Source organism: Zootoca vivipara, chromosome 2, assembly GCF_963506605.1.
Source record: "Zootoca vivipara chromosome 2, rZooViv1.1, whole genome shotgun sequence".
Lineage (NCBI taxonomy): Eukaryota > Metazoa > Chordata > Lepidosauria > Squamata > Lacertidae > Zootoca > Zootoca vivipara.
In genome coordinates, this window is record NC_083277.1 from 6,999,353 (window position 1) to 7,024,874 (window position 25,522).

Sequence of the window (25,522 nt, forward strand, 5' to 3'; positions counted from 1 at the left end):
CAATTTGAAACCATATCAGATCCTGCTTAGCTTTGCAAATGTGCTGGCAGTATTTCTTAACTTTGCAATTGCCTCTATTTACAAGTGCATGTAAATATTGAGGAAATCTGGGGGCATGTCAACTCCTTTCTTAGGTCATGACCAGGGATCTTGTATTTTTTTCCCTGTAGAAGATATAATCCAAGGGTGGGTAGCCTTTGCCTCATCCAAATGATGCTGAAATACAATTTTCATCATCCCTGACCATTGGCAAGGGTTGATGGGCATTAAGATGCCAATGTTTATTAGTTCATTTATTAAATTTCTATACTGCCCTTCATCCTCGGATCAAAAACAAGAAGCCCTCTTATAATGGCCATGGGTTGGCTAGTGAAGCAAAGGCCTGGGAGAAGAGGAATGTTTTCCGCCTATGTCATGAAGGCGCCAGGTAAGCCTCCCTGAGGAGAGCATGCCACAAATGGGGAGCCACCACAGAAAATGCCCTGTTCTCACGTTGCCACCCTCCAGATGTCTCGTGGAAGAGGCACATGAAGCAGGGCCTCAGATGATGATCGCAGGGGGGAGAGGCGGTCCTTGAAACCTGCTTGTTCCTCAGCCCTGGCATAACCTAAACAGATTCCCAGGTGGGGTGGTGTTACCATACCAGTGGTGGCCAAAACTGGGTGGGGTACAGTGGAGGCAGAGCATAGCTACCATGCCTACTAGCCACTGCTAGCATTATCTATCTCCATGAAAGTTTAATTGCATTTGAAATACTCTGAATGCCAGTTAAACTATGTAACTCACTGCCACAGGAGGCAGTGATCACCGCCAGTATGGGTGATTTTAAAGTACAAGAATATGCAAGGATTAATTTTTTAAAAAATTATATTTTGGTCTTTATATTTTGACATTTACGTTTTGCACCCACCCACCTCAGAAAACATAAGTAAAGCACTTAATCACTTTCCGCCGTATTGCAACGCTGCAGTGATGTGCTTATGGCTTTCGTTGTTTAAACTTACCTACTTTTGTTTTTTCTTGGCCCACAAGCAACTGGATTTGTATTCGGCACAGCAATTTCGGAACCGTTTTCATAACACAGTGGTACCTCTGGTTGCAAACAGGATCCATTCCAGAGGCCCATTCGCAACATGAAAAGGCCTCATCCTGAAGCGTCACATCTGTGCGTGACGCAATTTGGTGCTTCTGGGCATGCGCGCGCGTCACACCCGGAAGTAACCCGTTCCGGGACTTCCGGGTTCAGCGCGCCCGTAACCTGAAAAGACGCAACCCGCAGCGGACGTAACATGAGGTATGACTGTACTGAAACTCAGTAATAATAAGAAAAGAATAATAAATAAAGGAGGATTAGACAAATTTTGGGAATGATAGGGATAGAACTGCCTAAATTTTATAGAAATTTATTCATGTATGTGACTACAGCGGCAAGAATGTTACTTGCCCCAAAATGGAAAGAAGCAGAAGTCCCAGCACAGGAAGAATGGATACAAAAACATACGGAATATGCAGAAATCGCAAAACTTACCGGAAGAATAAGAAATCAAGATAAACTTTTTATAAAAGAATGGAAATGGTTGATTGAATATTTGCAGATAAATTGTAAACAGGTAAGAACGTTGGCATGATTATATTGTAATGACCTGCCGTTTCGTAAGAGTACTGTATATATTTGAAGTGGGTAGATAAATGAGCAAATTTAGTTGTTTTGGATATGCAGAAGATATTAAGAATGAATTTAAGGAACCGCGGAAAGAGGGGGGAGGAAGTCAAGTTTCAAAATGATAAGATGGTGGTAAAATTGGTGAAATGTATAAACTTGAAAAGCATGATTTTTTAATTTTTGGGGGGAAGAGTCCTAGTCTCTTGTGCATAGCTGTCAAAATTTCCCTTTTCTCGCGAGGATGCCTATTCAGCATAAGGGAATTTCCCTTTAAAAAAAAACAAGAGAGAACTTAACAGCTATGCTTGTGTGTGTGTGTGTGTGTGTGTGTGTGTAAAAAACAAAAATAAAATCCAATGAAAAACCATGCAACACGCTAGTCCAGTTGCAGGGGGGGAAAAGATCCAGCGGTGCGCCAAAGCTCTCCGCAATTTCCAGGCTTTCCAGGCGGGGGAATGGATCTCTGCAGATCGCAGGTGGCCATAGGATTGCAGGAGGCAGCGATCTTTCCCCCCTGTCATCAAAAGGGTTAACCCGAGGCCGGTTCCTAGAGAGGAGCGGGGGGGGGGAGGGGGAGGGCCAGAGGCCCCTCCCCATCCTGTCTTGCAGATCAGGGAAGCTGGAGAGGAGATCCCATGGAGAGAAGAAGGTGCTTTGTGGTGAGGCTGCGCCCTGATCCTGCATAAGGAGCCGGGGTTTATTTAAATCGGGGTAGCAGGGAAATCCGGTGAGTCTCTCCTCTTGCATTTGGTGAAGGATAGCATGGGGATGTCATTGCTATTTATTATTGTGATTATTATTATTTACAGGTAGGTAGCCGTGTTGGTCTGACGTAGTCGAAACAAAAAATAAAAACAAACAAGTTCCTTCCAGCAGCACCTTAGAGACCAACTAAGTTTTTCATTGGTACGAGCTTTCGTGTGCATGTGTGTATCTGAAGAAGTGTGCATTGGGGTGATGACTTTTTCATTTCCCCCCCCTCAAAAATTATTTCCTGTAGCACAAATGAATGAACTTTTGCCTATTAATGACTAAAATGAGGTATATTCCATCTGATGAAGTGTGCATGCACACGAAAGCTCATACCAAAATAAAAACTTAGTTGGTCTTTAAGGTGCTACTGAAGGAATTTTTTTATTTTGTATATTCCATTGAAATATTAAAAAAGGTTACGCACAAACTGTTTTTAATTTTTTTTTGTATGCCGTTTTACCATTTCATAAAATTGTATCAACAATTCTATATATATTTCATATCTAATTTGGACACAACACCACATTTCACAATGGGGAGTGTTCTTAGCAACATAGGGTATACAAATGTCACACCTGCGCAAGGTAAAAGCCCATTTTTGGGACCTCAAAACTCAGCCAGCAGACCCTGGGAAAAGAACCTTCAGGAGAGGTAGCAAAACATCGTCCTCTAGCGGCGTCTATACTGTTACTGCATCTAAAAAAAGCTTCCTTGTGTGTTTGATGACCCTATATAATGTTGGGTTCAATTTTATATCTGCTTAAAGTGACTTCAAAAATGGTCAAAAAACTGATAAATAATTTTTTAAAATCATTTTGTGTGTGAGGTCTTTTTTTATCAAATCTCTTTGAAAGTAAGATTTTATCTAATCTTTAATGAAAGCTCATCAAATTATGATACACGGAAATGAGGTTGTAAAAAAGTCATCACCCGAGTGTGCATGCACACGAAAGCTCATACCAATGACAAACTTAGTTGGTCTCTAAGGTGCTACTGGAAGGAATTTGTTTTTTTATTTTTTTTGTTACGATTATTATGTTATGCATGTTTGCATTTTCATGTTGCAAAATGCCCCGTGATCTTTGAATGAAGGGCGGTGTGTAAATCTGAATAATTATAATAATAATCTTCATCATCAGTGCTTTTTTTTCTTCTTAAAAAACCACCATTTTATAGTTCGAATCGGGGAAAATAAATACAGTAAATGGACAAAAGTACAAAGATTCACAAAATATTTAGAGGTATGCATCCCCCCCAGGAAAAAGCACTAATAATAATATTAATAATTATGCCACCACCAGATTTGCAGTGGGGACTAGGAGCCTGGGAAATGCAAGGGGGGGAGGCAAAGGGGGAGAGAAAGCCCCCAAGTGAGGAGAAGCCCAGTAGAGCTGGACAAAATGGATACTGACAAGCTGGAAGGTGGGGGAAGAGGAGGGCGACCGGGATGATCAAGGGTCTGGAAACCAATCCTTAGGAGGGAGCCTGGAAAAGAAGAGACTGGGAGGAGATAGGAGAGCCATCTTAAAATATCTCAAGGGCTGTCCCATGGAGGAGGGAGCAAGCTTGTTTTCTCCTGTTCCGGAGGGTAGGACTCGAACCCATGGCTTCAAGTTACAAGGAAGGAGATTCTGACTAAACATACGGGAAAACTTTCTGACAGTCAGAGCTGTTCGACAATGGAATGGCCTCCCTTGGGAGGTGATGGACTCTCCTTCCTTGGAGGCTTTGAAAGCAGAGGTTGGATGGCCAACTGTCAGGGGTGCTTTAGCTGAGATTCCTGCATTGCAGGGGGTTGGTCTGGATGACCCTTGAGGTCCCTTCCAACTCTAAGATTCTATGAGGGACTGGGGAGAAAAGCCAAGCAGGCATTTGTCATCACCACCATATACCGGTATTTCTTATACCCCCACTAACAGGAAAAACAGCAGCAACAACAACAACATCAAACATTAAAAGCTTCCATGGGGAGCCTGCTTAGAATCATAGAACTGCAGCATTGAAAGGGACCCCAAGAGTCATCTAGTCCAGCCCCCTGCAATGCAGGAATCTTTCACCAAACATGGGGCTCAAACCCACAACCCTGAGATTAAGAATCTCATGCTCTACTGACTGAAATACAGTACGCTAGTGGAAAACAATGACTTTATCTACATATATACTATATATACTGTAGTTTTGTAACCTATATAGTTTATTTTGTTATTGTTGTTCTCCTTGGCCTTTTAAAATGTTTTTCTTAAGGTATCCTTTTTATTTCCCCCCCTTTACTTTTTATTTTTATTATTTATCTCCCTGCAATCGATAAAATAAAATATTTTCAAAATGTTATTATTCACAGGTATCTTTCTCGGCTGTGAAGGTCTCCGTTTCCTCGCTTCTTTGGCCAGCTTTTTCCTTAAGGCGGCATCTGACCGAGGAGGGAAAGGGACACGTTTTTCAGCAATGTCGGAGGCTCCCTTGGATCATGCGCTGAAGGTGGAAGAGGCAGAATTGGCTGGTCCAGTGGCAGGGAGAGGCTTCCACGCCATCCGAGCCGCAGGCAGCAAAGGATGCTGGGAAAGCACCCGGCAAAAGGCCCTGGGCGAGGAGGACCCACTCAGCTCAGATGCTCGGCGCCAACGTTTCAGGCACTTTCGCTACCAGGAGGCCGAGGAACCCAGAAAGGTTTGCAGCCGACTCCACCATCTCTGCCGTCAGTGGCTGAACCCGGAGAGATACACGAAAGCTCAGATGCTAGACCTGGTGATCCTGGAGCAGTTCCTGGCTGTCCTTCCCCCGGAGATGGAGAACTGGGTGAGGGAATGTGGAGCAGAGACCAGTTCCCAGGCGGTGGCCCTGGCTGAAGGTTTCCTCCTGAGCCGGGCAGAGGACCAGAATCTGGTGAGAGACAGTTTCATCCTGATAACACAAAGGAGATTCCCAAAAATACTGTGAAACCCTGCCAGTTGGCCAACTTTCTCTTCGGAGGTGACGTCCCATTCCCTACCTGTCTTAGGGCATTTTTTCTTCCTAACCCTGCTCTCTCTGACTCTCTGTCTGTCTGTCTTTAATCCCTGTTTTCCTTACAGGGCCTGTTTGAAGCACTGGCAGTTTCTGAGGCAAAAGAGGCTCCATTGATGCTGGAAAGATCATCTCTTTGTGCTGGAGCTACTTCTCAGCATACAGATCAAGTAAGAGGAGGCATAGGATCATAGAGTTGGAAGGGGACATGTGGGTCATCTAGTCCAGCCCCCTTGTAATGCGAGAACAGGGCCTTCTCTGCAGTGACTCCCTGTCTGTGGAATGCTCTCCCCAGGGAATTTCGCCTGGCGCCTTAATTACACACCTTTAGGCGCCAGGCAAAAAATGTTCCTTTTTAATATTCTGTTGGGAGCTGCCCAGAGTGGCTGGGGAAACCCAGCCAGATGGGTGGGGTATGAATAATAAATTACTATTATTAACTGTGAGCGGGAAATGGTCTCTTTCCTTTCAGGTTCTGGTGACGCTCGAGGAGGTGGCTGTACGTTTCACCAAGGAGGAGTGGGACCTGCTGGATACGAGCCAAAGAACCCTGCACAGGGAAGTCATGGAGGAGAACGGTGGCATCGTGGCCTTTTTGGGTAAGGCCCCTTGCCCACTGCACTGATGATAAGACCCTAGTGAACCTTTTCCTTTTAATACAGGGGTCAGCAACCTTTTTCAGCCGTGGGCCGGTCCACCATCCCTCAGATCATGTGGTGGGCCAGACTATTTTTTTGGGGGGGGGAATGAATGAATTCCTATGCCCCACAAATAATCCAGAGATGCATTTAAAATAAAAGCACACATTCTGCTCATGTAAAAACATGCCGATTCCCAGACCATCCGCGGGCCGCATTGAAAAGGCGATTGGGCCGCATCCGGCCCATGGGCCTTAGGTTGCCTACCCCTGTTTTAATAGATTACAAAGCAGGGAGAGTTGGCTGTTCCTTTTCTTCCTAACAATCAAGATATGTCCGTCCGTCCGTCTGTCCGTCTGTCCGTCTGTCCGTCCCCGGTAGTCTCATCTGAGAATAAGATATTTCCTGCCTATTTTCTGCAAGTGCTATGATACGACAACAAGTTGAAGTCCATCTAAAAAAAAAGTTTATGAGCTATTTTTAAAAGAAATTTGCCAAAATCTACACCTTCAACATGGGTTGCCGGACATTAAGGCACTTTCCGACGGGGAGCTGTTTCCGACAGCCGAATCCCGGACGTATGAGAACCCTATTTGCCTCAAGGCATATTTTCTGGCAGCTTATCTAATGTATTTGTTTATTTGAATACATATCAGTCAGAGTGGCGCCCACCCTATGGAATGCTGTCCCATCAGATGTCAAGGAAATAAACTTTTAGAAGACATCTGAAGGCAGCACTGCTTAGGGATTTTTTAAAATGTTTTGTGTTTTGTTGCTTAGTATTATTATTATAAGGGACGCGGGTGGCGCTGTGGTCTAAACCGCAGAGCCTAGGGTTTGCCAATCAGAAGGTCGACGGTTCAAATCCCTGCGACGGTTGCTCGGTCCCAGCTCCTGCCCACCTAGCAGTTTGAAAGCACGTCAACATGCAAGTAGATCAATAGGTACCTCTCCAGCGGGAAGGTAAAGGGCGTTTCTGTGCGCTGCTCTGGTTTGCCAGAAGCGGCTTTGTCATGCTGGCCACATGACCTGGAAGCTGTACGCTGGCTCCCTTGGCCAGTAAAGCCAGATGAGCGCCGCAACCCCAGCATAGCTGCCAAGTCTCTCGCTGAAAAATGTGGGATCAGCAGTGGCGCGGCACCGGAAGTCGCTTCTACGCATGTCCAGACATGCATAGAAGCGACCTCTGGTGCCACTCTGCCCGATTTCCGGTGCCCAGACATGGGCAGAGCGGCACTCGAAATTGAGCCTCCCTGGCAGGTAGGAAATCAGGGGATTTCTGGGATTTTTTTCTATTCGGGATAACAGCAGGAAACGGATTAAAATCCGGGGGTTTCCCACGAAAAACGGGAGACTTGGCAGCTATGAACCCCAGAGTCATCCGCGACTGGACCTAACGGTCAGGGGTCCCTTTACCTATTATTATTATTATTATTATTATTATTATTATTATTATTATTATTATTTTCTGTTGGGAGCTGCCCAGAGTGGCTGGGGAAACCCAGCCAGATGGGTGGGGTATAAATAAATTACAATTACAATTATTATTATTAAAGTGTGGGGTGCTATATTGGGAAAGGCATCAGGTGGGGGGGGGCAACCATCTTGATCCTGACTTGTATAGCAAATTTTTCTCCTTTCCCCTATTTCCATTTTGTCACTCACAACAGCAATCATTTCTTAGTTACTGTCCTTGGATTTCAGGCTTAACCAGTTGTCTCTCTTCTTCTCAGGAGATGAAAGAGCCAAGTGTAAAGAGAGGGGACAGCAGGGGAGAAAACCAGAAGGAAAACCGGAGACGAGGAGGGAAAAACCCTCTTCCTCCCAAAGGGGCGATGTTGCTGAAATCCCAGTGGGAGAGGAAATAGAGGACGGAAAAGAAAGCGGCCAGTGCTCTTTGTGCGAGGACAGTTTCGTCTGCACGGCAAGCGACGCGGGGGGAAAGCTCTTCGAATGCATCAACTGCAGCAAGAGCTTTTCCAAAAATTCCTACCTTCGGAAACACCTCCGTATCCACACAGGGCAGAAGCCGTACAAATGCGCCGAGTGCGGAAAGAGCTTCAGCCAGAGGACAGACCTCAAGAGACACCAGTGGATCCATACGGTGGAGAAGCCGTATAAATGTCTCGAGTGCGAAAAAAGCTTCACCCAGAAGAGGAGCCTCAGTACACATCAGATGAATCACAGAGGGGAGAAGCCCTTTAAATGCCCCGAGTGTGGGAAAAACTTTGCTCAGAAAAATTACCTCACGATACACCAGCTGACTCACAGGGAGGAGAAGCCGTATAGATGCTTGGAGTGCGGAAAGAGCTTTGGCCAGCTCAAAGATCTCAACAGACATAGGCGGGTTCATTTTGGGGAGAAGCCGTATAAATGCCTGGCGTGCGGCCAGGGCTTTTGGTACGAAGGCCACCTTAAAAACCACTTCCGAATTCACACTGGGGAGAAACCGTACACGTGTTTGGAGTGCGGAAAGAGCTTTATTCGGAAAACTGACCTCAACAGGCATCAGAGGAGTCACACCGGGGCAAAGCCGTATCAATGCTTGGAGTGTGGGAAAAACTTCACAGAGAAGAAGAACCTCAGTTTACACCAGATGAAGCACAGAGGCCAGAAACCATTTAAATGCCCGGAGTGCGGGAAAAGCTTTACTCAGAAAAATTACCTCACTGTGCACCAACTGACTCACAGAGGGGAGACGCCGTATAAATGCTTGGAGTGCGGCAAGAGCTTCACCAGGAACACTAGCCTTAGCTGTCATCAGAGAATCCACACTGGGGAGAAGCCGTACGAATGCCTGGAGTGCGGAAAGAGATTTGCTTGGAGGAAAAGCTTAAGTTGCCATCAAACCATTCACACGGGAGAAACTGTGGAAATGTCTAGAGAGCTTTATTCGGAACAGAAACCCGGCCACGTCTCAAATCAATTACAAATGGCGAAATCCTATCAGTACCCAGATCGTCCCATGAGCTGTGAAGAAACTGGAGAAGAAAAAATGTCCATCTCAATTTTTCTGTGCCAATGATCTTGAATCTCTTCTATGGTTTTTGTCATTATGTAACAAAAGTCACGAGATGCACTCACCCCCTGCCATACCCACCTTGAGTCCTTTTTGCCAGGCGCCTGGAGGAAACATCTCTTGCTTCTCCTACCTGCTCATTGCCTTGGTGCCAAAAGGTCATGCCCAGCCGTCCTGTTTGGCAAATTTCCTTCCCCCTGCGCCCAGAGTTACATGGCTAAAAGTAGGGCCCTTCCCCTGTGAAATTTGTCATCCCTTTTGACATCCCTCTGCCGTCTCGCACTGCAAGGTTATTCCATGCATGTTTTGGAATGTCTCACTAAGTCTCTCTGGTGCAAACGTTCCCAAACTTATTTGGCATATTACTCTGTGCCCCCTGTAAACCTGCCTTCTTTAAGGAAACAAACAGAAAGATGCAGTGGCAAATTTCTGTTCTTTTAGGTATCTGTTGGCGCTGTGGGTTAAACCACAGAGCCTAGGGCTTGCTGATCAGAAGGTCGGCGGTTCGAATCCCCATGACGGGGTGAGCTCCTGTTGCTCGGTCCCAGCTCCTGCCAACCTAGCAGTTCGAATGCACGTCAAAGTACAAGTAGATAAATAGGTACCGCTCTGGCGGAAAGGTAAACGGTGTTTCCATGTGCTGCTCTGGTTCGCCAGAAGTGGCTTTTTCATGCTGGCCACATGACCTGGAAGCTGTACGCCAGCTCCCTTGGCCAATAGAGCAAGTTGAGCGCTGCAACCCCAGAGTCGGTCATAACTGGACCTAATGGTCAGGGGTCCCTTTACCTTTTACCTTTACCTATCTACATCTTGCTGGCAGTAAGCATCGTTACACAACAGATGAAACATACAGTTATTCAAAATGTTCTTCATTCTTTTGTCTTCCACTGCCCCTTATTTTTATTAAATGCCCCCTGGTTACACACGAGGCCCTGAATTGTTCCAGCACCCCCGGGGGCCGGGGGCGGTATAACCCACTTTGGGAAACACTGATCTAGTGCAAAGTGATTTACAAAGTGAATGGTCTTTATTTCTTTTCATCCTATCTTTTTGTCACCCGCCCCCTTTCCCTTTAATAAACCTTTGAAAATTTGCACCTTCGGGGCTGTCTATATGCTTTGATATTTGAAGGTTAATTTTGTCCGCTGGGATAGCTCATGTCAGGAGAGCATGAAGCTCTTAATCTCTGGGTTGTGGGTTCGAGAGCCCCATGTTGGGCAAAAGATTATTGGGTTGCAGGGAGCTGGCACTAGCTGACCTTATGTACAACCAAGAATGGGTTTTATTTTTTTTGGGGGGGGGAATTGTGCACACTTGAAAACATTGGCAGCATTAAGATAAATTCAACAGTGTAAGTAGGTTTTGGTGGATGTGATATTGGAATACTGAATGGGCCTTCTCGGTAGTGGCACCCACCCTGTGGAACGCCCTCCCACCAGAGGTCAAAGAGAACAACAATTACCAGACCTTTAGAAGGCATCTCAAGGCAGCCCTGTTTAGGGAAGCTTTTAATGTTTGATTTCTGTATTTTAATGTTTTTTTGGAAGCCGCCCAGAGTGGCTGGGGGAACCCGGCCAGATGGGCGGGGTATAAATAATAAATTATTATTATTATTATTATTATTATTATTATTATTATTATTATTATTATTATTATTATTATTATATATAAAATATGCAGGGATTTATGCTATTTAAAATGAAACATGGAAAGAGAAGAAGGGAAGTAACTGATATTTTAAGGTTGTTTGAATGAATAAATTGTAAAGCATAAATTTAATGTGTGTGTGTGTGTGTGTGTGTGTGTACACGCACACATATATAATATAATTAATATAATATAAACACATCATATCATATATCATATCATAATGGGTTTAATTCAGCAAATTTAATATACAAACAAGACGGGTGGGCTTCTGTTAAGATCGTATGACACACAAAAATATTTTTCTTACGGCTTTATTTCTGTATTGCCGGGGGTTGGACTAGATGACCCTTGGGACCCTTGCCCAACTTTACAATCCTATGATTCTATTATTATTATTTTTCTTAAATGCTGTCGAGGGCCGCCCCGAAATGCCTCGCGGGCCAGAGCGCCCTGCCATAGACGGACCTGGTTTGATCGGGCCAACCTTGCAGGGTTGTTGCTTTGCTAAAGATCCAGCAAGCCGACCGGGACAGCCCTCATTTTCTGAGGAGGCCATGATCGACCAGACCTGCCGGCAGCAGATCTCCCAAAGCGCAATTCCTCCTACTCCTGGAGGCGCCCGTCCCGCGCCGTTTGCAAAGGATCAATTCGCGTTCCTGCTGCTGCTCCTCCAGCCACGCAAGGGTTAAAACGATGCACATGCATGAGAGAGCTGATATTCCTAGAGAGGAAGGTCGTTTGCGGGGGGGGGAATACATGGAGGAGGAGGAGAGGAGGAGTCCTCCAGAGCAAAGGCGGCTCCCCCATCCTGCTTTGCAAAAAAAAAAGCCAGCCTTGGATTGCAGCCGGAGGTTGAATTGCACGGATGCATTTATTGGCTGCAAAACTGGCAGCTGGTTCCTGCTCCTGCCCCACTGCAGCTTGAATCGGGAGGTTGCATCCCCCCCCCAGTCGTCCCCGCACATCCCTGCAGGGCTTTCTTGCAGAGGAAAATTGTCCTTTGTCCTTACCAATCACGTGAGTCTCCCCCCCCTCCCCAATTCAGCTTTTGGGTGCAAAATGTGTGGGGCTGGGGAATGAATGAAGGAGCTGGAAGCCCTCCTTTTACCCCCCCCCCCAAGTGGGGGTCAGACAGCGCCTTGGGGATGGAGGAAGGCCTGGGAAGCACAGAAGAGCGAGGCAGGGCTCCCCCTCCCCCAAATACAACACCCTTTTCTGGTATGGATCGTCAGTTTCCTTAGGCAAGAGGGAGTTGGGTATGTATGTTCCGCCTGGATGAAAAGCGGGGGGGGGGGCTCTCCTTCCTTGGCAGAGCTTGGGTGTGCCACCTGTCAGGGATCATCGAGCTGTGATATCGGCATTGCAGGGTGGGGGCTGGGCTAGATGGCCTTTGGAGGACCCTCCCAACACGACAGTTCCGTGATTATGTGAAATCTGCACAGCAGAGCGCAAGGCTTTTTATTAGTATGCTCGGCCAATGCTTCCGAAGGAAAGCACAGGAGGGGAGGGGAGAGAGGGATCTTGTGCTCGGGTCTGGCCGGTAGTGAAAACAGGAGACTGGGAGACTAGATTGCCCCCCCCCCACTACTTTGGTGTGATTCTGCAGCAGGGCTCCTTTTAGATCAGGCACCCCCAAACTGCGGCCCTCCAGATGTTTTGGCCTACAACTCCCATGAACCCTAGCTAACAGGACCAGTGGTCAGGGATGATGGGAATTGTAGTCCAAAACATATGGAGGGCCGAAGTTTGGGGGTGCCTGTTTTAGATTCCTAAGATCACGTGCAGCTGATCCAGGATATTCTTTTTACGTTGATGAGCTTTGCTATCTGGTGGCTGCCGGGCATTCTGAGGGTTTGGCCTTCTCGGTGGTGGCACCCGCCCTCGCATCAGATGACAAGGAGATGAGTAGCCATGCGATCTTTAGGAGACATCTGAAGGCAGCCCTGTCTAGAGAAGCTTTTTAATGTGTAATGTTTCATTATGTTTCTATATATGTTGGAAGCCGCCCAGAGTGGCTGAGGCAACCCAGTAAGGGGGCTGGGGTACAAAAAAATATGAGGATGATGATGATGAGTTAAGATGCCACAAGGACCCCTCGGTGTTGCATACTGGACAAACTCCCTCCCTCTCTTTCCTCCTGTCTGCATCTTCTCTTTCGTTAGGAAGATGCCTGACTAATAGCTCCAGGCAACCAAGAAACTGCAGCTATAATAGTCTGTGATTGATCTGGTCTGTTTTGGAGCAGGTTAACTTTCCCCTAATCCCCAGCTACTGCAGATTCTGGCCACATTCACATCATACGTTAAAGCACCGTGATGCTAGTTTGAACAGTCCTTATTCCCAGAAATCTGGGAGCTGTAGTTTGTTTTAAGGGTGCTGAGAGCTGGAGGAGAGACACCCCCCCCCAATTCCCCTTGCAAAGCTACAATTTCCAGAGTTCTCTGTGAAGCGGGATTCATGGTTAAACTGCTGTGGAAACTGTAACTCTGTGATGGAGAACAGGGATCTCTCCTGACAACGCTGGGCACCCTTAATAACATTAATTTGGGTAAAACAATCCCAGATTATTAAAGACCTTATGGTAACAACTTGGCCTGGTAGTAGTTCAGCAACTGGTGGAGGTATTTTCTTCTTGTTGGCTTTGCAGGACCCACATTTTGGAGGGCAGATTTTGCTTTATGACCGAAATCGGTGGAGCATGGAGGCGTTCTTTCAACCTTCTTGGTGGCTGCCTTGGAGCACAGATGGAATAAGAAGACTCTGCTTAGAGAAGCTGTTCGTACCATCGAGACGGGGAGAAGCGGAGGATTCTGGGAAGGAACCGTGCAGAAGAGCCTGAACGAGGAGGACGCCCTCAGCTCAGATGCTCAGCTCCAGCACTTCAGACAGTTTCTCTACTGCAGCTGGCCGAGAAGTTTGCTGCTGACTCCGCCACCTTTGCCTCGAGTGACTGCGGCCAGAGCGATAGACACGAAAAGTCTGATCTGGTTCTCCTAGAGTAGCTCCTGGCTGTCCTCCTCACAGAGATGGAGAACTGGGTGAGGGAACATGGAGCAGAGACTGGTTCCCAGGCGGTGGCCCTGGCCAAAGGTTTCCTCTCGAGCCGAGCAGAAGATGTGAAGCAGGAGGAGGAACAGCAGGTGAGAGAGGGCTTCATCCTGGTGGTTCCAAGGGGCTGAGAATATTTCCAAGGACGTTTGCAAAGTGTGCAACGGTTGTCCACTTTTCACCCATTCTGGAAGTCCTGCAAGGAGAGGACCGCTCATTTGTTTCCTAATCTCTCTCCCCCCCCCACTCTTTTCTCTTTCTGATCCTTGCTGCTCTTTCAACTGCAGGGACTATTTGCAGAAGAAGCCGTGAACTTTCCTGAGGCAGAGGACCCATCAGACCCCAGGCAGATACCTCTCTCCAAGTGGTGGATCAAGCAGGAGGAAGACGAAGGTGCTCCTTCGTTGGGTAAGGAATCACAAGGCATTTTCCAGCTTGGGTCTTCCCCTCTCAAGCGGGTCTCTCTTATTTCCCCTCGAGCCTGTGTCGGGGAGGAGCTGACTCCACCAAATGCTTAGCTTCCATCGTTCGAGAATTAATACAATACAGTACTTTTTGGAAGGGCGATTTTGTGGGAATGAAACTCTAGTTACCATAGTAGCAGACTTTTGTGGAAGACACCCCTGGGTCATTTGACCATTTAGCTATTTCTCTTTTCCCTCCTATAAAAACTATGTAAGACACTCTCTTTTAAATTTTTGTTGTTGTTGAAATATATATTTTTTTGATTTTCCAAAATATAAACATACAACAAAACCACTTCCAGATCTAATTATTGAGATTACTCTGAATCTCCTGACTTCCTCCCATCCTTTCCAAGGGTCCTATTGATTCTCTTTCAACTGCATATCAATACTTCTCCAATTTTTCATCTTCCTAGATTATCTATACATTCTGCTACATTACAAGTGCGTTTAAAATCCTGCAAATGTTTTGACCTGTTTCCAATGATTTTGTATATAAATTATAAACATTTCACATTCTTTTTTAAATTTCTTGTCTTCTTGATTTCTGAGCTCCCCGGTTAGTTTTGTCACTTAAAGTTAAAATAACATAAAACTTTTACTTAGTGTGCTTGCAATTCTAACTTGCTGCTCTAACTGTTAAGACTGTGAACTGACAGTGCATCTAATAGTGGGGCAGGGGAGATGAAAATAATGCCAATGTATTTCACCCTGGTTTCAGATGGTAATAATAATAATAATTTTATTATTTATACCCCGCCCATCTGGCTGGGTTTCCACAGCCACTCTGGGCAGCTTACAACACATAAAAACTGTAAAACATTAGACGTTAAAAATTTCCCGATACAGGGCTGCCTTCAGATGTCTTCTAAAAGTCAGGTAGCTGTTTACAATATTTCCTTGACATATGAAGGGAGGGTGTTCCACAGGGCGGGCGCCACTACCGAGAAGCCCCTCTGCCTGGTTCACTTCTTGCAGGGAGGGAACCACCAGAAGGCCCTCGGAGCTGGACCTCAGTGCATGGATAGATAGGTCTAAGATGCCTGGGACACAAATTTTCAGGGGGCTCTGACTCATTTACCAGAAGTAATGTATTTAGTGTTGACTCTGGAAGTGTATTCTGACCAAACTAAGCTCTCCTAAGGTAAAGGGACCCCTGACCATTAGGTCCAGTCGCGGACGACTCTGGGGTTGCGGCGCTCATCTCGCTTTATTGGCTGAGGGAGCCGGCATACAGCTTCTGGGTCATGTGGCCAACACGACTAAGCCGCTTCTGGCGAACCAGAGCAGCGCAAGGAAACACCGTTTACCTTCCCGCCTGAGCGGTACCTATTTATCTACTTGCACTTTGACATGCTTTCGAACTGCTAGGTTGGCAGGAGCTGGGACCGAGCAATGGGAGCTCACCCCACCGCGGGGATTTGAACCGCCAGCCTTCTGATTGGCAAGCCCTAGGCTCAGTGGTTTAGACCACAGCTTCACCCACTCCACTCTAAATGTTGGCCACAATCAGAACAGGATGCTGGACCAGATTTGCCCCCTTTTGCCTGATCCTGAACGCTCATCTTGCGCTCTTAATCCTCCATGAATTTGCGCTTGGGAATCAGGCTGTATCACTAACTGTGCCCATCCACCCGCTACACCGAGGAACCTCTAAACATGTTGTCTGTTTGTTTTGGTTTCTGTCGCAAGCCCGTCTTGCTTTAAAAGCAGGGCCTAAATCCGTGGCATGCTGTGATTATTTTTCATAGGGGAGCATAAGGCCTAGAGGCGCCAGCTTGCGAGGGCAATTACGGGGGCGGGGGACAGGCATGACATCTTTTTAAAAAAAAAAATTAATTTGGTTTTTCAGATTAAAATTTTACAATTACATATCCAACATACAGCATAAAAACAAGAATCCAAAGAATCTCCTGGACTTCCCTCCTCCCCTTTGTGGGTCCTATTATCAATCATTTCCTCCTGCATCTTTTATGATAATCCAAATCTTTTGCATCTCCATTGTATCCAAAATTCACCATTAAACTACAGCGGTACTTTGGTTCTCGAACTTAATCCATTCCAGGAGTTCATTCGACTCCCGAAACCGTTCAAAAACCAAGGCGTGGCTTCCGATTGGCTGCAGGAGCTTCCAGCACTCAATCGGAAGCCACACAAGCTTCCAAAAAACGTTCGGCTTCCAAAAAACGTTCGCAAACTGGAACACTCACTTCTGGGTTTGCGGTGTTTGGGAGCCGATTTTTTCGGCAGCTGAGCTGTTCGGGAACCAAGGTACCACTGTGCAAGTGTTATTCCAATCCTGCTAATGATTTTAGCTGTTTACAATGGTTTTTAAGATAAATTATAAATTTCCCCATTCCTTATTAAACTTTTGGTCTTCCTGGTTTCTGATTCTTCCAGTCATTTTAGTCATTTTGGCATCTTGACATCCCAACAACCCATGGTTGAGCATCACGCCTGCCTCCCTAAGCTGGGCAGAAACTTTGCAGGCTTGGGGAAGGAGGCACCCGGGGAACATTTAGGGGACTAGCCTAGTCCCCTTAGTCTGCCGACTGCACACCACCGGTCTAAATAATTAAGAAACTGGTCTTCCTGTCATCTTTGTTCCCCTTGCAGGAGAAGGACTGAGGATTATTGTGGTGTGTCCTCCCTCGCCTCTTCCTGATGGCGTAGTGGAAGCACCTTCTGTGCCTCTGGAACAGGTAAGAGAAGAGGCTGCAGGTGAGCCTGGCTGCCGCTGTGTCCTGCACAACTCACTGGGCCTGGAAAAATTGTGGGAATGTTGTGGATAGCAGGAGAGGATATATTGATGAAATATTATCCTTACTCACGCTAGTGAATCAGTAGCAGAGTACCTTCCCCAGTATATTGCAGGAAGCTAGTTGGTAGATTCGTTTGAATCTCTTTACTTAAGCAATCCAATCTAGGTTGTCCAGATTGGGTTTTGTTCCTAGTAAATTCCCCCTTCTTCTTTGTTTTATTCCATCCTGATGTATTTTGTTGTCTGCTGGCTCTCAGCCAGCAGCACATGGGCTCATTCCCATATGGGATGAACTCAAACTCTGTTCTGTAGCTATAAGCTAAAGTCTGCCTTCAGTTTACTTACGGAATGTAAGTAAACATATTATCATTGTTTTATTTATTTTATTTTTTTAGTTTCAAAGTTTCAAAGAGAAAAAAAACATTTTTTACACACACACACACATTTACATTAAATCATAGTCCATATCAGTAACTTTATGGGGCTCCCTGAACCCCCGGACTTCCCTCTACCCCTCCCTTGGCTTCCAAAATTTATCTTCTTTTTTAAACTGCATCTAATTGCATTTATCCATCTTATCATTATTTTAAGAGAAGACTGTGTGTCTTTATTCTTTTTAGGAGGGATTAAAGGGGAATTTAGATGGGACGTGGGTGGCACTGTGGGTTAAACCACTGAGCCTAGGGCTTGCCGATCAAAAGGTCAGCGGTTCGAATCCCTGCGATGGCTCCCGTTGCTCGTCCCAGCTCCTGCCAACCTAGCAGTTCAAAAGCACGTCAAAGTGTAAGTAGATAAATAGGTACCGCTCAGGCGGGAAGGTAAACGGCGTTTCCATGCGCTGCTCTGGTTCGCCAGAAGCGACTTAGTCCTGCTGGCCACATGACCCAGTAGCTGTACGCCGGCTCCCTCGGCCAGTAAAGCGAGATGAGCGCTGCAACCCCAGAGTCATCCGCGACTGGACCTAATGGTCAGGGGTTCCTTTACCTTTACCTTTAAAGGGGAATTAACCAAGAACAAAACCCAATCTGGACAAAGCCAGATTGGATTGCTTAAGTAAAGAGATTCAAATGAGATTCAACTGTATAGCTTCCTGCTATATACAGGGGAATGTACTCTGCTACTGACTCGCTAGCATGGGTGAGGAAGGATAATATTTCATCAATATATCCTCTCCTACTATCCACAACATTCCCACAAAAATCAACCTCTTCCCCATCTGCTCTCATCCTAGCTGCCCAGCAAGGAAGCTGCGAATGTTTTTCTGATTATTTAAATCTTGAAAGGCAGCCTCTGGCTACATAAACAAGCTTTTCCTTCTTCCTCCTCTTTGCCATTCTCCACGCAGAGATCACATTTCTTTTTATCCCCCGCTCAGGTGAAATTTGAGGATGTGGCTGTATGCTTCACCGCGGAGGAATGGAGCTCGCTGGATCCGGACCAAAGGGCCCTGCACAGGGAAGTCATGGAGGAGAACTGGAAAATGGTGACCTCCCTGGGACAGCAAGGCTTGGCTGCCCACGAAGCAGCAGTGCAGGCTGGGAGCAGTGAGGAACTCTGGGAAAAGACTGTGCAAAAGCTCATAGGTGAGGTTTTTTCTGTGGCTGAGGCTCCGTTTTCCTCGTAGCTGGTAAAGTCAGTTGACGAGGGCTTAAATAAATATTGTAGCCTGTGTTTTCTGTGAGACTTCAATGGGCAGGCCAACTAGCTTCTGGGCTCTGTTCAATGTCAGCGCTTAGATGGCAGTGCCACAAAAGATGGCGTCACGCTGGGATGTCGGGGACTTCTTCCTTTTTTGCACCTGGAGGAAATGGGATGCTCCAAGTCTTGAGGAACGTACATGTGAAACTGCATTTTCTAACAAAAAATATTCCTATTCTTCCTTCCTTCCGGAAGAATAAGGAATCCAGACAACAAACTTAAAAGAATGGAATTGGTTTATTGAATATTTGCAGATGAATTGTAAACAGATAAAAACATTGGCATGATTATTGTAATAAACTGCAGTTTCATAAGAGTACATCTTTTTTTAAAAGATGAATAAATGAGCAAATTGCGTTAATTAGAATATGCAGAAGATATTAAAAATAAATTTAAGGAACCACAGAAAGTGGGGGAAGGAAGTCAAGCTCTGAAATGTCGAAATGATTGTAAAATCAGTGAAATGTATAAACCGGAAAAGGATAAGTTAAGATTTAGGAAATGAAAAAACAAAACAAAAAACGTTTTCTAACAAAAATATGTAACTTCTCCAGAACTGCGGATGGGAAAGTGGCCAACTTAACTCAAATATTTTTAAAAGGATTGGAGTGTGTAGGGTTCCTGGAAATTAGATTGATTGGCTTAACATGCGTTCTGGGAAAACCAGTGGAAAGTATCATTTACGATAAAATAGACAAGGAAATAGAAGAACAAGCCTTGCTGAAGTAGAACCAGCATGGCTTCTGCATGGGCAAATCCTGTTTCACTAACCTATTAGTGCCAACAGGCATATAGATAGAGGTGTTACAGCTCAAAGATTCAAAAAATCTTTTCACAAGACACCTTAGTAAGTGGTAGCAGACATGAATGATGATGATGATTTTATATGCTGCCCATCTGCTTGGTTTGCCCCAGCCAGTCTGGGTGGCTCCGAACAGAATATTTAAAACACAATAAAACAGGAATTGGTTAAGAAATGGTAAGGAGAGAGTAGGAATAAATGGAGATTTCTCCCCAAGGAGGGATGTAGAAATTAGAGTCCTCCATAAGAAGGTCTTGATTTTGGTCATTAACATAGTTAAAGAAGGGCGTCCACGTTTCTTGGAAGGCGTCTCCATTCGTTATGCCTTTAATTGCCCTCCTGTGTCTGGTGGAATCCTCGGACGTTGCTGTATCCCAGATATCTTTCTCCCATATATTCAGGGGTATTTCAGGCTGGTTCTTCTGAATTATCACTAATTGTGCCGGGGTCAGTAAGAAGCCCACTACTTTGCTCAGGGTTGGGCCTAAGTCTATGTCCAAAGATATTAGGGCCAATGCAGGATTTGGAGAAAGGGGTTGGCTTGTAATTGCAGATATAATGGAGAATACTCTATTGCAAAAGTTTTTAACACGGGGGCATTACCACCAAATGTGAATCAATGAACCAAGCTTTCCACAGCCCTTCCAAGGTAAAGGGGAAAGGGAAGGATAAATTTTTCGCTAGCCTGACGTGTGTCCAGAGGATGACCTTGGCCAAGGCCTTCTGTAAGCATGCAGAGATGGTTTTGAGCAGGGGAGTGGGTGAGATACCCTCCCATTTGTTTGATTTTTTTAAAAAATAATTTTAATCTGGTTTTATAAGTGTAGAGATATAACAATACCAAATACATATCCATATTTAGAGATTTCTGTGAATCTCCAGACTTCCCACCCTCCCCTCCATAGGTCCTGTTCTCAACATTTTCAACTGCATATTATTTCATAATCCATAGTTTATATCTCTCCACATTTCCCATAATATTTATTACATTGCAAGTGTTATTAGAATCCTGCTAATGTTTTCATCTGCTTACAGTGCTCTCCTAAGTAAATTGTAAACTTTCCCCATTCTTTATTGAATATTTTGTCTTCCTGGTTCCCGAGCTTTCCGGTCAGTTTTGCCATTTCGGCGTACAGTCATAGTCTACTTACATATGCTTCAGGTTGTATATGACATGGGATACGTACGTGCCGAACCCGGAAGTAACGGAATGGGTTACTTCCGGGTTCGGCAATTCGTGCATGACGTCACACGTGTGCGCAGAAGCTCCAAATTGTGCGGGGAGCATGCACAGATTCGGTGCTTCAGGGTAAGTACTACTCTGGATGCGTACGGATCCCGTTCGTATCCAGAGGTACCGCTGTACACCCAACAGCTTGGTAGATACCCTCCCATTTGTGATCTGCAATGAATACTCCCTTTCTCACTTCAGTACTTACGAAGCTTCCTTTTGTTCCAGGAGCAGGGAGTCAGGACGAAGGGGAACGCAGCGTGGCATTGTTGCCAAGAGCCCGACGCAAAGAGGGGAGAGAGCTGAGGAGGAAAGCAGAAGCTAAACAGAAGAGCAAGGAGTCGTCCACCCGTCGAGGCAGCGGCACCTGCGAAATCCCTGCCGAAGAGAAACAGGACAAGAGGAAGGAAAGGTGTCCCGTGTGCGGCAAAATGTTCAAATGGAAATCGAGCCTCGATGCCCATTCCAAAGTCCACACTGGGGAGAAGCCGTTCAAATGCCTGGAGTGTGGGAAGGGCTTCAGCCGAAGCTCCAGCGTGACGTCGCACGAGAAGATCCACAGAGGGGAGAAGCCTTACGAGTGCGCCGAGTGCGGGAAGAGCTTCATTCGCCGAGACTCCCTCATTTCGCACCAGAGGATCCACACAGGGGAGAAGCCGTATAAGTGTCTGGAGTGTGGGAGGAGGTTCAACCGGAAAGGGAGCCTTATTTTCCACCAGAGAATCCACGCGAGGGACAAGCCCTACAAGTGCTCGGAGTGTGGCAAGAGCTACTGCAGGAACTCGAGCCTCATCTCTCACCGGAGAATCCACACCGGGGAGAAGCCGTTTCAGTGCCTGGAGTGTGGACAGAGTTTCCGAGAGAAGAAAAGCCTGACCGCTCATCAGGGAACTCACACGGGGGAAAAGCCCTTCAAGTGCTTCGAGTGCGGGCAGAGCTTCAACAGCAAGGGGAACCTCAATTTGCACCAGCGGATCCACACCGGGGAGAAGCCTTTCCGGTGCCTGGAGTGCGGGCAGAGCTTCATCCGGAAAGGCGCCCTCATCTCGCACCAGAGCATCCACACCGAGGAGAAGCCCTTCAAATGCTCCGAGTGCGGCAAGTGCTTCCGGAAGAACTCTAACCTCATTTCCCACCAGAGCATCCACACGGGCGAGAAGCGCTTCCAGTGCTTCGAGTGCGGGAGGAGCTTCACGCGGAGAGGGACGCTCAATTTGCACCAGCTTCTCCACACCGGCGAGAAGCCCTTCAAATGCCTGGAGTGCGGGAAGAGCTTCATTGTGAAAGGGTCTCTCATTTCGCACCAAAGGATCCACACTGGGGAGAAGCCCTTCCAGTGCCAGGAGTGCGGGAAGAGCTTCATGAGGAGGGACTCCCTCATCTCGCACCAGAATATCCACACGGGAGAGAAGCCCTACACGTGCCCGGAGTGCGGGAAGAGCTTCCGCCAGAAGAGCAACCTCACCGCTCATGAGGGAACCCATACCGGGGAGAAACCTTACAGCTGCCTGGAGTGTGGGAAGAGCTTCCGGAGGAACGAGAGCCTGAAAAAGCACCAGAGGCTGCATCTGGAACAGCTGCCTTGGAACATGGAAATATCTCCCATGACGGCTCCGGTCCACAGGGGAGGAACCATCCAAATGCTTCGAATGTGGGACGAGCTTCAGCCAGAATATAAGGATCACGTCACACTGAAGAATCCACCCACGGGGAAATCCTAGAAGTGCACACAGCATAAGGGGAAAATGCCAATCTTATTTAGATTTCTGTTTGGCAGGGGGTTGGACTAGATGACCCCTGGGTCCCAGCTCTACAGTTCTATGACTCTGTGATTTTGCGATTCACATCTGAAGGAAGCATATGTAACAAAGTAGATTAGAGCAGTCGATGAAGTAGGTTAGAGGAGAATCCCCACCCCCCATGGACCACTTGATCATTGCTGATGGTCTCAACAAAACTATTTAATTATTCCCCTCCCCCTGCCCGTTGTAGCATTTGGAACACACTGTGCTAGGTGCTGTATGATTTTAAGTTGCATTTTAAATGCTGTTTCATAGATCCAATTTGCATTTGGATCGCAATAAAAGACAATATAAGATATAAAAGAAGCAATGAAAAATACAGCTAAAAATCAATATGAATATTTAACACGGATGTGCCATGGAATACCTGAATGAAGCTTGTGGACCTCTGGGAACCCCTGGAATAGAGCTCTAGTGATCAGTTGGATGTTTGCAGCCAACAGAGAATCTACATGTGAGACTGATGTTCAAATACCTACGAACCCTGTATTGTACTTAGGGGAATGAATAGAGTCAGAATCTTACAAAGTGTAGTGTTTTGAGTAAGCATTTAACCTTGTTTCCTTTTGTGAATGAACTATCACTCCTAGTGACCTAGAGCGGCCACCGCCATGGGGGCTGTGGACTCAAATGAGAATTTGGGATGCTTCAGTGGGGTGGGGTGGGGGGAGATGACTAGATGGGGCAGCGATAGTGGCTCATAAAGCTACGATTGAGGCACAGAGGGAGAAATGGATTCCCTCTCTCATTTTATGAGAACTCAAGTTTACCTAGTGAAAACAAACGGCGATGTTTAGTGAGAGACAAAAAGGACGATAAGGACCTTCATCTTACGCATTGATATGTTGTGGTTAGTTAGTTAACTGCTTCACTTTTTTGTGAATGAACCATTTTGTGGCTGGCGCCCATGACAGCTTCATCAAAATTCCAAGGGTATTCATTGGCCAAATAATAATAATAAAGGTTATTTATCAATCCAACCCTACGAGAGGCATTTATCAAGAGTTGGAGGCCACAATCCTGCCAGCCAAGCAAACACACTCAAGGAGAATGAGAAGCAAGGCCATTGAAAAGTATAGGTCCCTGTATACACCTGGGAATATAACTGCCTCGAACTCCCGGGGAGTTTACTTCCAAGTCAACATCTTCCAATGGACTTGTATTTAGTGCGACTTTAAATTGGATGATTCCTCACCCCACCCCATTATGCTTTTTATTTTTATTTTGCAAGGATCGACCACGTAGCCCTTTTAAAGTAGAGATCTTTATCCCAGTCTGCATCTGTATTAGATTTGAAACTCATATATGGTTTTCTCCTTGATGCCTCGTAGGAAGTGATTCATAAAGTAAAGTGAATAAAGTCCTATCCATTGTTGAACAAAGGGGCATGAATTCCTGAAATGCACTCCCCCCCCCTCTTTCCATGACAGATCACTTGGCGTTTCTGGAACTGGTTCTGTCTGTATCCCTGTAAGAAAAGAGTTTGGACCCACTGTGCATCTGATGATGTCGCCGGGCACAATTGTGACATCATATGATAAGACAGGTGGGTGCTGCCACTCACCTGCCAAAGTTCATCTGCAAAGCCTGGGATTGGTGGGGTGCTGAGCTCAAACAATAGCTCTCCTACTGACAGAGAGCCTCATATGCAAAGGAGTTACAGACCTCATGCACACTTGCCCTCTTCCTGGCTTTGCAGAGAAGGGAAGAGGACTTTCTCTGCTCCCTGATTTGGGGGTCTCCCCACGCATGAGCTGAGCAGACCCTCTATGCATCCTCCCTGGGACTTTCCCCCTTCCCAATATACCCTATGGGGAAGAGAGAGGAGACTTGCCAGATCCCAGAAGGGGCACTGAGCAGGGGTGCCAACTTGAATATTTTTTTGGGGGGGGAGGTAAGCCCTGCCTCATAATAAATATGACATCATTTGGGATGAGTTTATACAGAATGCAGCAGGCTATTCACATCTAAAAATATATTGGGATAATAACACTACAGTATATCAGTTTATACAAGAATGTCTGGGAGTATGTTGTTGTTTAGTCGTTTAGTCGTGTCCGACTCTTCGTGACCCCATGGCACTTCTGTCTTGCACTGCCTCCCGCAGTTTGGTCAAACTCATGTTTGTAGCTTCGAGAACACTGTCCAACCATCTCGTCCTCTGTCGTCCCCTTCTCCTAGTGCCCTCAATCTTTCCCAACATCAGGGTCTTTTCCAAGGATTCTTCTCTTCTCATGAGGTGGCCAAAGTATTGGAGCCTCAGCTTCACGATCTGTCCTTCCAGGGAGCACTCAGGGCTGATTTCCTTCAGAATGGAGAGGTTTGATCTTCTTGCAGTCCATTGGACTCTCAAGAGTCTCCTCCAGCACCATAATTCAAAAGCATCAATTCTTCGGCGATCAGCCTTCTTGATGGTCCAGCTCTCACTTCCATACATCACTACTGGGAAAACCATAGCTTTAACTATACGGACCTTTGTCGGCAAGGTGATGTCTCTGCTTTTTAAGTCTGGGAGTATAGTACATTGCATTTTTGAACACTTCCCCCCCTCTTTTTTCTCTTTTGCATATCTTTGTTCTCTTTCCCCCCTTTTCCCTCTTTATTCATTTATAATTGAATTTCCCCCCCCAATAAATATATAAAAAAATAATTGATCACATGACATGGTGTGCACACACCGATTAAATGCCAATACCCATCAACGTTTGGGGAGCCCGGCCCCCTAAAATATATTTTTATTGCTCAAATCTTTTTTATTAAGTTCTACATTGCAAATTTAAATTCAAACATTAAACACCATCATCATCATTTAGGATTCCCCGGATTCTTCGACTACCCTCCGCCCTTCAATGGTTACCATTATCAACTTTTTTTCAGCTGCTTCTCTTATTTTCTCTATTTTTCTTAATCCATTTTTAGCATAATTTTTAGTACATTACAAGCATTACTCAAAATCCTGCCAGTGTTTTTAGCTGTTTACAGTGTTTTTT

At 46.0% G+C, this 25,522-nt stretch overlaps 1 protein-coding gene across 1 annotated transcript; it reads left to right on the plus strand.

Moving 5' to 3' along the window:
* The first annotated feature begins 2,283 nt into the window (after positions 1–2,283).
* On the plus strand, positions 2,284–24,370 carry LOC118080209 (zinc finger protein 585A-like). Its single transcript, XM_060270891.1, has 10 exons — positions 2,284–2,390; positions 4,758–5,299; positions 5,488–5,589; positions 5,892–6,018; positions 7,791–9,079; positions 13,729–13,866; positions 14,062–14,182; positions 16,855–16,940; positions 18,375–18,582; positions 20,959–24,370. Exons 2-10 carry the CDS (start codon positions 4,862–4,864, stop codon positions 22,449–22,451), a joined length of 4,002 nt encoding a protein of 1,333 aa, XP_060126874.1. The 5' UTR covers positions 2,284–2,390; positions 4,758–4,861; the 3' UTR covers positions 22,452–24,370.
* Positions 24,371–25,522: the final 1,152 nt, after the last annotated feature.